The sequence below is a fragment of the Gouania willdenowi genome, chromosome 10, assembly GCF_900634775.1.
Source record: "Gouania willdenowi chromosome 10, fGouWil2.1, whole genome shotgun sequence".
NCBI lineage: Eukaryota > Metazoa > Chordata > Actinopteri > Blenniiformes > Gobiesocidae > Gouania > Gouania willdenowi.
In genome coordinates, this window is record NC_041053.1 from 16,052,664 (window position 1) to 16,067,777 (window position 15,114).

At 37.5% G+C, this 15,114-nt stretch overlaps 2 protein-coding genes across 7 annotated transcripts in view; both read right to left on the reverse strand.

Annotated features, from left to right (window-relative positions):
• Positions 1-15,114, reverse strand: part of LOC114471230 (protocadherin gamma-C5-like) — a 252,429-nt gene that overhangs the window by 162,144 nt on the left and 75,171 nt on the right. For 2 of the 6 annotated variants that reach the window (XM_028459900.1, XM_028459890.1), the window contains exon 1: positions 4,376-6,948. The exons of the other annotated variants lie outside the window; for them this stretch is intronic. In XM_028459900.1, coding sequence (XP_028315701.1) covers positions 4,376-6,802 — 2,427 coding nt within the window. In that variant the 5' untranslated portion in view covers positions 6,803-6,948. Of the gene's footprint in view, positions 1-4,375; positions 6,949-15,114 lie in introns of those variants that run through there. 6 annotated transcript variants of the gene reach the window in all.
• LOC114471480 (protocadherin gamma-A5-like) lies at positions 10,919-13,547 on the reverse strand. Its single transcript, XM_028460318.1, has one exon. It carries the CDS (start codon positions 13,367-13,369, stop codon positions 10,919-10,921), a length of 2,451 nt encoding a protein of 816 aa, XP_028316119.1. The 5' UTR covers positions 13,370-13,547.

The following is a 15,114-nucleotide window of genomic DNA, read 5'->3' on the forward strand; positions in this document are numbered from 1 at the left end:
TTCAACAAACTTGCCTCCATCTGGCTGACTTTTCATCTCCAATTTAAAATTTGCAGTGGGTTTGAGGGTGTATTTTTGAATATCATTGAGACCAACATCAGGGTCATCTGCATTCTCCAGTGAAAAACGCGCACCCGGTGCCGCATTTTCACCTATTTTTAAATGTATTGCCTCCTTTGGAAAGGAAGGACTGTTATCGTTTATATCTGTGACTTCTACCGTAACGCGATAAAGCTGGATGGGGTTTTCTAGAATCACCTCAAAGCTGAAACTACAGGGCGTCGTCTTCCCGCAAAGCTCCTCACGGTCGATCCTCTCTTTAACAACAAGCGTGCCTTTGTCTCGGTTCAAATCCACGTACTGTCTGCTTCCTTTCGTAATAATGCGAGCTTTACCTGATTTAAGCCTCGCCACATCCAGACCCAGATCTTTGGCAATGTTTCCCACAAAGGAGCCTTCCGTCTGCTCCTCTGGAATTGAATACCGAGCCTGAGCCGTCACCGAGCTCAGCTGGAGAAGACAAAGACTCACAGCAAGCGCCTGCCATCGGCCTCTCCCGGTGATCATCCGTTCATATGTCATCCCAACTCAACCGATCTTATTATCCTCAATACGAACGGGTGTAATTGAATCCACAAAAAATGATGATTATATGTTGTTTTTCCCTGCGTAAAAAAGGAAAAAAGAGTGTCCACATCGAGAGCTTGGACCGAGGAGAGCCTCGTCTGTCCGTGCAGTACAAACCAAATGGAGGCAGAAGGAAGGAGAAGTGCTGCATATAAGCAAGGCTGATTCTAAAGCCAACCGTGAACGAACAGCGGCGCTAAGAGCATATCCGCAGTAATGTCTGCACTGTGGAACACAATTATGACGCATGAAAAAAAAGAGTAAGGAATTAACATGATTTTTATTTAAATATTTACGAAAATATATATACAAACTATATTGAACAAGTATTATGAAGTATTTTACATTATTATCATTATTTCATAATCTATTGTATATAACTAACCTTTTCTGAAACTGTGAGCTTCTTAAATACTACATTTTCCCTGTTTCACTTTAATTGGAGGGTAAGATAATCAGGAAGACAAGCAGTAACTTAAGGTAAGAAATGTTTAAGTTTCAAAATGCAACACTTTATTTCTTCTAATTAATACAATTGTTTCATTTTCCACATTTCAGGAAATCCCTGTTGCTATTTTACTAGCTACAAACAAACTACTTTTAACAATCGTAAAACATGAAAAATTTGTAAATTTCACCTTGCGTTTAGAAAATATATTTAATTTATTTAATTTATTTGTATTATATAATTATATATAACATACCACAACCCAGACACCAAAATCTGCAACATTTAAAAACATTTGTCACAATGTTTCCGTGAAAATAAACATCTGAACATGGTTAATTTGATACTAAAACTTTATCACTTGCAGCAACTCTACTAAGTAATAACTACATGTGTCTTATTATCTTTATGAGTTTGAATCATTAAAGGTAAATCACATTTTAGATGGAGCTCATTGGTGACTAGAGCTCCGGAGGGCCCCTCACATGGTAAAGGGGGGCTACCTGCGGCCCACGAGCATATAGGTGACCCCGTAATCATTATATTTGTGGTCACCGACATGGTGTCCAGGCACCAGGTAGCCCTCATGGACCACAAGAGGTGCCCTCAGGCCTCTTCTAACAGGAGCAATAACAATGACCTTTGTCTAAAATCTGATTTACTTGCCAGGCTTCAAACCCACAAAGATATGTACAGGTGACACACATAGTCAGAGCCTTAATAGTTAAATACTGCTTCTCTTTACACGGTGTTGTATTAAATTAATCATCATTAAATGTTTATTTTCAGTGAAACATTGAGACAAATTGAGGTGTTGCATATAGGATTTTATTTAAGAAGCTGCAGATTTTTATTAGATGTTTTTTTTTTAAAAAAAAAATACAAAGTGGATTTTTGTAAAATATTACAAAACTGTTTAACTGTACAAATGTTACGATTAGTTAAACAGTTGTTATTTAGTGGCTCGTAAAATAGGGACAATGATTTCCTATGAACTTTAATGAAATTGAAACAATTTCTTGAATTGAGGAAAAAAGAGTGTTGCATGTTGAAATATTCACTACTCGTTTTCATTATTATCTTATCCTTTAATTAAAGTGAAACCATGAAAATGTAGTACTTACAAAATGTATATCAAACCAATAGCCCTTCGGACAATTGGTGAATACTACGTTATTTAAATGACTTATAAATGTAATCAACGTTTGTTGAGTAGCAAAATTATTCAATATTAGATATAAAACAGATTTGATTTAAATATTAAGATAAAACATTATTTTATATTTCAACTGATTGGAAAAAAAAAAAAAACCCTCGTGTTTAAAATTGCAAAATGTAAACATTCATCATAGAAGTGCATGGGAGCACCATAGATAGAGGCACGTTAGAATCCTCGGGTCAATGTGAACATCAAATTATTGATCAAATTAAAAGTATACAAAGCTATATATATATATATATATATATATATATATATGTAATGATATTTATCACAGGTAATTTATATTATGTTTGGTAAGAAAAAAGAATAAAAACTCTGTCTGTGAAAGAGAGGATACTAGGTAAATTTGTACTGCCTTAAAGCTGCGGTATGTAAAATGCTCTCCATTCCGTTTTGAAACCAAAACCGAAACTCAACCTCTCTTAAGGCGAAGATACACTGTGCAATTTTTTCAATTGTGTTGTCAGCTCCAGCTCAAATTTTGCAACTCAAGTGCAGAGCCCGAATGTGCACAACTCACCATTCATGTTCTCACACTATACAGACATACACTCTGACACCATCTGACTGCTCAAACTGTACGTCAATACACGACGGTGTCTTGTTTCTGGAAATGCAATGTAGAAATTAGAAGAAGAAGAAGAACTCTGAAGTGTCACCAATTAAAACAGAAGAAGAAGAACCCAGAAGTGGACACTCGCAAATCTCAGCAAAAAAAGGTTTAAAAAGAAAAGACGGCAATGTGACAGACCAGGAACTGGCTGGGGAGATGTGGGCAGTACGGTCCGTCAATTTTACAGTGGTCCTACAGTGTTCGCGTATGCACAGTGAGAGTATGTGGTAAGCCAGTCTTTGGCACTGCTTCAACAGTGAGATACCCTCATGAGGAGTGACTATATTTCAAACAGGTTTGATTTCCTTACGACCATACGATTGCTGATCGGGAGCAACTTGTGAGCTGTTAATCGCTTCTCATGACCCCATTTACTGTATACTACACCATGCACAAAACAGGATTTAGCAGAGACATGGCCCGATCCCAAAAATAGATGCACGAGTCAAAAATTGGCAAAAAAATGACTTTTAGTCACTCCTGACTTTTAGTCACACCAGTCAGGTGTTTTAGAGACTCTAACATGAATACATACAGTAAATCACTATGTAGTTACTGCCCTGAGCAGGGGCTGCTGCCGTCAGCTCGTCGCCACCAGGGAGCTCACACGGGCACTGAGATCTCAGCTGCCTGTCACTCTGAGCGGACTGACAACCAACACTCCACATCCAGACTATAAAATTAATTCTCCTTGAATAAGCCTCTCTTCATTTACACGCGATTCATCCTGTCTGTTCTCACTCTCTCTCTGACATCAGTGTGTGTGAGGTGCAGACCCTGCACGGTCAATGAGGATCCGCGAGGACCCAAAACAAAAGTGATCCATTCCTCCTCAGTGTTTGTGGCTTTAAACTGTTGCTTCTCCACCTTGGTCTGCCTTTTCCTCTGGATTTGCTGTGTAATTGTGTCTAACACTGTTATGAAGACTTTTGATGGGACATCCGTCATTCCACTTTTATGACCGAAAGTACCTGAACATGTCTGACTTCAGACGAACAGGCAATAGTAACGCCAAAAACAGCTGATGGAGCACACATGTTTGTAGAAAGATCTCTGATTGTCTGACATCCAGCATCACGCTATTATTTTAGAGAGCCAGGAGAAGGAGTATAGCTTCACTGTCCACTCAGAACACTTTGATTACAATATACTCAAAAATAATTATGTATTTTTTACCTAATAATGCCAAAAATTGCGCAGCTTTAAAGAGAAAATTAAAATCGGCTAATTGGAGAGTTCTTGAAACAATCAATAATAATAATAAAAAAAAATTAATTTAAAAAACAATTTGTTTGGGAAGCAAAAATTAACCTTAGCACGAATACTAAAAAAAAAAAAAAAAAAAAAAAAAAAAAGGTTAAAGAACAGTCTAAAGTGACGGCACCATGAAAAGACAAAGGACAAAAATTATAGTAGATAAACATGCAATGATGAAAAAAAAAAAACAATTAAAAAATACACTCACCAAAGTTGACATTTGGGAGCAGATTCCTGAACTGTCCACTTGTGGCGATTCATCACCAGCTCCGTCCACACTAACTAGACTTTGACTCATTGGTTGCAAGTATTTAACGTCACTCTTTCTGGAGTCTGTGGTCCTGCACACCTCGTAATTGTACACGTGTGGGAGAGTCCCTGTCCCCAAAGTGTCTGAGTAACGTGGTGGATAATATGGGATCACAGGCAGCTTGGACTGATACAGGATGCGAGACTGTCTCCATCTGTAGATCTTCACTGAGATGATCACCACTAAACAGGTGATGAACAGGAAGGAGACTACAGCCAGAGCCAGCACTAAGTAAAAAGTCAGGTTGTCCTTGTACTCCTTGTCGTGTGTGAAGTCAGTGAACTCTGACAGCACTTCAGGGAAGCTGTCGGCCACCGCCACGTTCACAATGACTGTAGCTGAACGAGAGGGCTGCCCGTTGTCCTCCACTATAACAGTCAGTCTTTGTTTCACTGCATCTTTATCACTCACTTGGCGGATAGTTCTGATCTCTCCATTCTGTAAGCCCACTTCAAACAGCGCCCTGTCTGTGGCTTTCTGCAGTTTATACGAGAGCCAGGCATTCTGTCCAGAGTCCACATCAACAGCCACCACTTTAGTCACCAGATAGCCCACATCTGCTGAACGGGGAACCATCTCAGCCACCACAGAGCCACCAGTCTGGACTGGGTACAGCACCTGAGGGGGGTTGTCGTTCTGGTCCTGGATCAGGATTTTCACTGTCACGTTGCTGCTGAGAGGAGGAGAACCTCCATCCTGAGCTTTGACCACAAACAGCAGCTCTTTGATTTGTTCATAATCAAATGAGCGCACTGCATGTACGACTCCGCTCTCTGCATTGACTGAAACAAAGTCAGAAATTGGAGATCCGCCCACATTGGTCTCCTCCAGGATGTAGGAAACACGAGCGTTCTGGTTCTCATCAGGATCTTTAGCTCTCAGTGTGAGCACAGAGAGACCTGGAGAGTTGTTCTCTGTGATGAACGTGTTGTAAACACTTTGTAAAAACACTGGAGCGTTATCATTAACATCAGACACCTTCAAATGAAAGGTTCTCCTCACTGAGAGAGGAGGCAGCCCTGAATCTGTGGCTACAACAGTGATGTTATAATCTGAAACACCTTCACGGTCCAACACAGTATCTGTTACCAAAGTGTAATAATTCCTCAGATTAGATTTGATCTTAAAAGGTGAATTTTCTTCTATTTTACAGTTGACCTGTCCGTTATCACCTGAATCCAGGTCTTTGACATTAATGATGCCAATAGTTGTACCAGGAGGAGAGTCCTCTGACACAGGACTGGTGAAGGACATGACGCTGATAGTCGGGGCGTTGTCATTAACATCAGTCACTTCAATGATCACTTTACTTAAATCTGTCAAACCTCCCTGATCTTTAGCATCTATTCTGAGTTCATGTTTTTTATCCTTTTCATAATCAATAGACCCTTTAATTGATATTATTCCAGTTTGTTCATTAATTGTAAAAACATTTAATAAACTACTGTCAATTTCGGAGAAATGATACGTCACAACTCCATTTGATCCATGATCAGCGTCACTGGCGTTTACAGTTATAACGTAGGTATCCTTTGGAGAGTTTTCTAACACTGTAGCTTTATATACAGACTGATTAAATACTGGTGCATTATCATTGGCATCTAAAACTATAATATCTATATTTACTGTACCAGATCGCTGCGGAGTCCCACCGTCTACAGCTATTAATTTCAGAGACAGAGATGGATTTGTCTCCCTGTCCAAAGGCTTCTGCAGCACCATCTCTGCGTATTTCTTTCCATCTGCGTTTGAATTCTGTTTAAGAATGAAATTCTCGTTTTCTGTTAAAAAATATTCCTTCAATCCGTTCACACCCACATCCTGATCTTCTGCACTAATCAAAGCAAAACGAGCTCCGACTGCAGCAATTTCACTGATGTCAAAATTAAGCCTGTTTCTTTTAAACACAGGAGAATGATCGTTTATATCCGTGATTTCAACAGTGACCTGATGCAGCTCCATCGGATTCTCTAAAATGATCTCAAAGCTGAAGCTGCACGGTGTCACGTCCCCGCAGAGCTGCTCTCGGTCGATCCTCTCATTCACCACTAAAGTCCCTTTGTCTGCCTTCAGCTCCGTGTACTGGATGCTCTCTCCGCTCACGATCCGGGCCCGACCAGAACGGAGCCTTTTCAGGTCCAAACCGAGGTCCTGCGCTACGTTACCGATCAGAGATCCTTTCTTCATCTCCTCCGGGATTGAATATCGGATGTGTCCTGATACCAAAGGACTGAAGCACAGCAAGAGAGACAAAAGCCTCCAAACATGTCCGCATCCACAACGCCATTTTACGCAGCGCGTCTCTGCTCGTGCTCCAAGTGCCATAGTGACAAAAAACCCCACAAAACTGTGAAATAAAACCGACCAATTACGATCAGAAACGATGTAAAATTCCAACAATGATTTCCAATAAGAAATGATGGCAGTATATCATTTACTGCATGTATCTGAGAGCTGACGTGCGTCTGCTCTAAACGTCAGCCGATGAACTGCAGCTCATCTCTTTTTCTCCTGGTCCACAGACACAGGGAGGGGATCATGTTGTCAGCATTAATGTAATAATTTAGATTGTCCAACAGCGTCCCTTAGAGTTCAGAACAAGAAACACAGCATCGTGAAATGTACGTATCTAATTGTTTTAGATTACCAGTGTACAACCCACGGCCCGGGGGCCAAATCTGGCCCTTTGAAGCATCCATTTCAAACCACAGGAAAACACGAATCAATTAGGAAAATAAAAAACTAATTTCATTGTGGATATCACAGCCCACAAATTAAATGAAACTCAATAATATTTGGAGGAGTCACAGTTTCTCACACTTATATTACATGATGTCAGTTTTTTTTTAATTGAAAATTGTTGAAATAGCTCTCATATTTTTCAAAGTTGTGCTATCATCCTCTAATCATTCCACAAAATTCACCCCCCCCCCCAAAAAATAAATAAATAAATAAATAAATAAATAAAAATAGATAGAAAATGATCACAAAATAATTTTACACAAAGATCCTGCAAACTGATATAACTTAATTATTGTTTGGCTATTGTCAGTGACTTCCATTCCTTACATACAATTTATAGGTTGATGTGCAAACAAAACACACAAATGATGAAAATGCTTTTCCCCAGCCTAAAATCTACCACCCACTCAAGTTGAAACTGGTCTGTATTTGGCCCCTTAACTAAAATGAGTTTGACATCTATGTTAGATCATTTAATTCTCTGCTTCAAAACTGTTTTTTTTTTTTACTCTTTAGATGGAAATACTAATTCATTTAGTTTAATTTAAAAAATGTGTAAAGTTTTAGAAACCAGAAACGGCAAACATTTTTAAATTGTGCATTGAAAAACATGAACGCTTGGGTACAAGGGACAGGAAGTAAATTCAGTAAAGTATAGAGCAAATACTAATAAAATATGCCAACTATATTTCAAGAAAAAAACCATGTAAAAATGGAAAAATAAACGTTTAAAATAATGTTATAATTTTTTTTAAAAAAATGCTTGTATTAACAGGTCAAGGTATGCAACAATAAAGGCACTGTCCTTGGTGCTGAATATTTATGTAAAATTATTTTGAAAACACAACAATTATCATTGTATTAAACTTTGCAAGTACTGTAATAGTTATTTTTTAAGGGTCTATAAATCATGAAATGGTGTCAACATAATACATTTACACATGAAATAGAACAATTCTGTAATTTCATATCAAGGTGGACAATTCATTTACGTAAGAAAAGATTAAAACAGAAAAGGACTGCTAAAAAAAAAAAAACTGAAATAGGAGCAAGTGCGTTAGAAAATGGATGATTGTATTGAAACAGAAATCATGTTTTAGATAAAAAAGGGAAAATTGTTTGCATTCCTTAGGTCAATATCAAGATTAAACAATAAAGACAAAACAAAGTGGAAAAATATAGCGGTATGATACAATATTAGTCTTTTACAAAACTTTAAAAGTACTATGAACATTTTTAAAGGGATTTACAAGTCATAAAACACTGCAATTATAATAATTATAGTATATATGATGTAAAAGGAGTTCAATTTGACCAAACTATTTTTAAGTGTATCAAAATCTGTATGAATTTGTTAAACAAAATAAATTACGCTAACATATTCAGTTTTTAATACTCTGAGATTGAATTCATTTAATCAAAGCAAAGTAATTTAGAAATGTTTTTTTTTTTCTTCTTTAAATAGATGTAACTCCTAATTTCTGAGTAAAAAACATACATTCAAAATCTAGAATTGAAAAAAAGTGAAGAATGAAATGAAGAAATGAATTATTTACATCATGTTGTTTATCATACATTTGATATTTTAAAATATTCAGATATTCTACATTTCAACCCATGGCCATCCTCCTAAACATGCACGCTATGATATTCTCATACATATCATACTACATTACAGCGTGGGGCCAGGCTGCCCCCTCTGCACACAAAGCACATTGACTCAATCAAGCAATACAAATTACGGACAAAAACCATTTCGCTATCATCACTGCATTATTCTGGAGAAGCACAAGTTGCGATGCTTTGTAAGCTTTAGCAACTTGTGCTTTCTCCAGCGAACATTGAAATGTATCAAAGTAACACCTGAACCACTCAGTTCTTTTATCCAGAAAAAAAACAGCAATTACAGTCACCAGAGGTTCCATCAATCATAACTGTCAGATCCCACACTGCAGGACTTTAGGTGGTCATTCTGCCTATATTTACAAAAGTGCCAAGCTGTGGAATCCACTACCAACAGAACTCTAGACCTAATCAGATTTTAAAATGTTCAAATATAGGCTTAAGTTTCAGCTGAAAAAAAATCTAAATTGTACCCATTTGTAAAGAGCCGTGTGTTTATGTGAATATTTTGATAAACTTTGTATTGGGGCTTGTTTTGACTGTATTTCAATGTAGTGTATAACGCACAACCAGGGAAAGTATAGTCGTGAACTAGCATTAGCTACATAATCTATGTGCATCACATCATCATCATTCACTTTTCTATCTATTGTATGTTGAGTTGCGTTGTCCCTGTCAAATAAATGTATTAATAAAATACATTGGGAAAAAAAAAAAAAAACGTGTTTTACTTTTTTAAACCAAATATAATGAAAACTATTACAAGAAAGAGAAAAACTAATTTGATGGGTACCATTATGATGGACATATTCACAATTTAAATTGATGTAATTAAAAAATGGGGAAAAATGTTGGACAAATCCAAAATCTATGTATTATTCAAATATTGTCACAAGAAAATAAAAAAAGAATTTACCAGCAAAAGCTCTTTGATTTATTGAAAACTGGATATTGTTTAATGGTTCGTTCAAGTTACTTATACAGGAAATGTATTTAATTTTATTATGGAACCATTTATAAAAAAGATTAAACCCATGTGCTCAAGTTGAAAACACAGCACAAAACACCAGAAAAACCATGCAAAAAAAAAAAAAAAAAAGATAAACTATAGCTTCAACTACAATTCAAAGTTGAACTTAAAGTTTGGAACCAAAACTAACAGGAAATATTTAGAAACGTCATGAAAAAGTTAATAAACAACCCAATAGCATCAAACTCCAACTTTGACAATTCTAACAGCTACAACTTAAGAACCAAAATACTGAGAAAAGTACCACAGAGTAAATTAAGACAATACCGTACAAATATAAACAGTTGTGTTATTTTTTTTTGTATTTCATTAATGGCAATTAACAGGTAAAAATACCAGCCCTAACATAAGACCAGTATCATCACTGATGTAGAAAATGTAGAGTATTTGGTAAAAGGCCTCTTTAAAATCTAAGAAGTAATGCAACACCAACTCACAGTGAAAGGGGATTTTGAAAATTGAAAATGTTTTCTGGCTAAAACTTTTGTACCTTAAAGATGTACATGTTATAGTAAAATGAAAATTTCAGCTTAGGTGACACGCAAACAATGCAGTCCTAATAACTTTCAATTTTATCTGAAAAGACACCTTATTAAAAAATAAATAAATAAATGATACAACCTACCCACCCTAAAAAAAAGAAAAAAAAAAAAAAGATCAATAGTCTTGAGACATTACAAAATTTAAATCTAGCATTAGAAATTTGGAAAAAATAGGAAGCTGAATAGTGTGTGAATCACTCTAACTTTTTTGCTTTAGATGAGAATTTGTCAATATTATTTGAGAAAGATTCAATATCAGCAGCTGTACTTGATGATAAAAACAAAATAAAAATAATGCAAAAATAAATAGATAAAAACAAAGTGTGACCAACATCCTTCTTTTGTACAGCTTTAGTCCCTAAATATACAACAAAATAAAAAGTTGACAAAATTGCTGTATATACTAAAAAATACATCATAAAAAGTTTCATATTTCCTGTTTTATAATTTAAACCACAAACCTACAACCAATGATGAACAAAATTGCAAGATATCAGCAAGTGTTTAGAGACTAACCTCCAGAGGAGAGTCTGGTTCATCCAGGATGTTCCTGTCACTCTGTATCCGCTGCATGGTCCCTGTTGAACTGGGCTCCATTATCAGCACGTTCTGACTACCAGCTCTGCCGAACTTACAGTCACTCTTTCTGGAGTCTGTGGTCCTGCACACCTCGTAATTGTACACGTGTGGGAGAGTCCCTGTCCCCAAAGTGTCTGAGTAACGTGGTGGATAATATGGGATCACAGGCAGCTTGGACTGATACAGGATGCGAGACTGTCTCCATCTGTAGATCTTCACTGAGATGATCACCACTAAACAGGTGATGAACAGGAAGGAGACTACAGCCAGAGCCAGCACTAAGTAAAAAGTCAGGTTGTCCTTGTACTCCTTGTCGTGTGTGAAGTCAGTGAACTCTGACAGCACTTCAGGGAAGCTGTCGGCCACCGCCACGTTCACAATGACTGTAGCTGAACGAGAGGGCTGCCCGTTGTCCTCCACTATAACAGTCAGTCTTTGTTTCACTGCATCTTTATCACTCACTTGGCGGATAGTTCTGATCTCTCCATTCTGTAAGCCCACTTCAAACAGCGCCCTGTCTGTGGCTTTCTGCAGTTTATACGAGAGCCAGGCATTCTGTCCAGAGTCCACATCAACAGCCACCACTTTAGTCACCAGATAGCCCACATCTGCTGAACGGGGAACCATCTCAGCCACCACAGAGCCACCAGTCTGGACTGGGTACAGCACCTGAGGGGGGTTGTCGTTCTGGTCCTGGATCAGGATTTTCACTGTCACGTTACTGCTGAGAGGAGGAGAACCTCCATCCTGAGCTTTGACCACAAACAGCAGCTCTTTGATTTGTTCATAATCAAATGAGCGCACTGCGTGTACGACTCCGCTCTCTGCATTGACTGAAACAAAGTCAGAAATTGGAGATCCGCCCACATTGGTCTCCTCCAGGATGTAGGAAACACGAGCGTTCTGGTTCTCATCAGGATCTTTAGCTCTCAGTGTGAGCACAGAAAGACCTGGAGAGTTGTTCTCTGTGATGAACGTGTTGTAAACACTTTGTAAAAACACTGGAGCGTTATCATTAACATCAGACACCTTCAAATGAAAGGTTCTCCTCACTGAGAGAGGAGGCAGCCCTGAATCTGTGGCTACAACAGTGATGTTATAATCTGAAACACCTTCACGGTCCAACACAGTATCTGTTACCAAAGTGTAATAATTCCTCAGATTAGATTTGATCTTAAAAGGAGAATTTTCATCTATTTTACAGTTGACCTGTCCGTTATCACCTGAATCCAGGTCTTTGACATTAATGATGCCAATAGTTGTACCAGGAGGAGAGTCCTCTGACACAGGACTGGTGAAGGACATGACGCTGATAGTCGGGGCGTTGTCATTAACATCAGTCACTTCAATGATCACTTTACTGGAATCTGTCAAACCTCCCTGATCTTTAGCTTCAATTCCCAATTCATATTTTCTTCCCTTTTCATAATCAATAGGGCTTTGGATTGAGATAACACCACTATTTTCATTGATTTTTAAAACATTAAGTAGGCTGCTGTGAAGATCAGAGAAATGATACGTCACAACTCCATATGATCCATGATCAGCATCACTGGCGTTTACAGTTATAACGTAGGTATCCTTTGGAGAGTTTTCTAACACTGTTGCTTTATATACAGACTGATTAAATACTGGTGCATTATCATTGGCATCTAAAACTGTAATATCTATATTTACTGTACCAGATCGCTGCGGAGTCCCACCGTCTACAGCTATTAATTTCAGAGACAGAGATGGATTTGTCTCCCTGTCCAAAGGCTTCTGCAGCACCATTTTTACGTATTTTCTGCCATCTGTGTTTGAATTCTGTTCAAGGACAAAATTATTGTTTTCTGTTAAGAAATATTCCTTCAATCCGTTCACACCCACATCCTGATCTTCCGCGCTGGTCAGAGGAAAACGAGCCCCAATTACAGCACTTTCACTGATTTCAAAATTAATCCTGTTCCTTTTAAACACAGGAGAATGATCGTTTATATCCGTGATTTCAACAGTGACCTGATGCAGCTCCATCGGATTCTCTAAAATGATCTCAAAGCTGAAGCTGCACGGTGTCACGTCCCCGCAGAGCTGCTCTCGGTCGATCCTCTCATTCACCACTAAAGTCCCTTTGTCTGCCTTCAGCTCCGTGTACTGGATGCTCTCTCCGCTCACGATCCGGGCCCGACCAGAACGGAGCCTTTTCAGGTCCAAACCGAGGTCCTGCGCTACGTTACCGATCAGAGATCCTTTCTTCATCTCCTCCGGGATTGAATATCGGATGTGTCCTGATACCAAAGGACTGAAGCACAGCAAGAGAGACAAAAGCCTCCAAACATGTCCGCATCCACAACGCCATTTTACGCAGCGCGTCTCTGCTCGTGCTCCAAGTGCCATAGTGACAAAAAACACAAAACTGTGAAATAAATCCGACCAATTACGATCAGAAACGATGAAAATCTCCGACAATGATTTCCAATAAGAAATGATGGCAGTATATAATTTACTGCATGTATCTGAGAGCTGACGTGCGTCTGCTCTAAACGTCAGCCGATGAACTGCAGCTCATCTCTTTTTCTCCTGGTCCACAGACACAGGGAGGGGATCATGTTGTCAGCATTAATGTAATAATTTAGATTGTCCAACAGCGTCCCTTAGAGTTCAGAACAAGAAACACAGCCTCATGACATGTACGGATCTAATCTTTATTCATATCAAACCCACGGCCCGCGGGCCAAAACTGGCCCTTTGAAACATCCAATTCGACTACAGGATATAATAAAAATGACAGAGGAAAAAAACAATCAAATAGGAAATTACAAACTAATTCCATTTTGGATATCACAGCCCACATATCAAATGAAACTCAACAATATTTGGAGGAGTCACCGTTTTCTCACACTTAAATCACATGATGGCAGTTATTTTTAATCGCAAATTGTTGAAATAGCTCTCATATTTTTCAACATTGTGCTATTATACTTAAATCATTTCACAAAATTTCCCAAAAATAAATAAAAATTAATCACAAAGGAAATTTAGCTGAAGATCCTGCAGAAACTGAAATTATTTACACATTGTTTGGATATTGTCAGTGACTTCCATTCCTTATATACCAATTACATGCAAACATAACACATAAATGTTCAAAATGCTTTTCCCTGCCTACATACTGCACCCTCTCGAGTTGAAATTGATCTGTATTTGGCCCCTGAACTAAAATTAGTTTGACATCTCTGTTAGATCATTTAATTCCCTGCTTCAAAATAGTGTTTTTTAATGGACATATTAATTAATTTAATATAATTAAAAAGTGTGAAGTTTTAGAAACCAAAAACGGCAAACATTTTAAAATTGCACATCTATACAGTATATACAGCATTATGAAATTGATTTTGTTTAAAAAAAAATGTTTGAACAGATGCTACAATAAATACAGCAAATACAGACGCTGTCCATGGTGCTGAATAATTCTGTAAACTTATTTTGAAAACACATAAGAGATTGAAAGGCTGCAACAGGATTGTTGCTCTATTAATCTATTGTAATAAACTGTGCAAGTACTGTAAAGGTTATTTCTTAAGAGTCTATAAAACATGAAACGGTGTCACTGAATCAAATTTATCATATGAAATAGAACAATTCTGTAATTGCACATCAAGGAGGACAATTCATTTAAGTAAGAAAAAACAGCACACCAACTATCAACTAAGAAAAAGAAATTGGATGATTGTATTGACACAGAAATCATGTTTTAGATTGAAAAGAGAAGTTGGTTTGCATTTGTTAAGTCAATGTCTATTAAACAATCAAGACAGAACAAAGCGACACAGTATAGTGGTATAATAGAATATTAGTCTTTTATGAATTTTTAAAACTATTGACATTTTCAACGGCATTTATGTCATTAAATACTGTAATTGAAATAATTATAGAATATATGACGTATAAGGAGTTCAAATCAACCAAGCTATTTTTAAGTGGAGAAAAAAACAGAAATTCAAAAAATTCTCAATAATGATAATGATAGTTAAAAAACTGCTTCTGCTTGAACTACCAGCTTCCACCTGCATCTATGGACTTCCTTCAGTCCTCTGTTCTACTGCTCACTTTTGATTGCTCTGCTTAACAACTCGGCAATC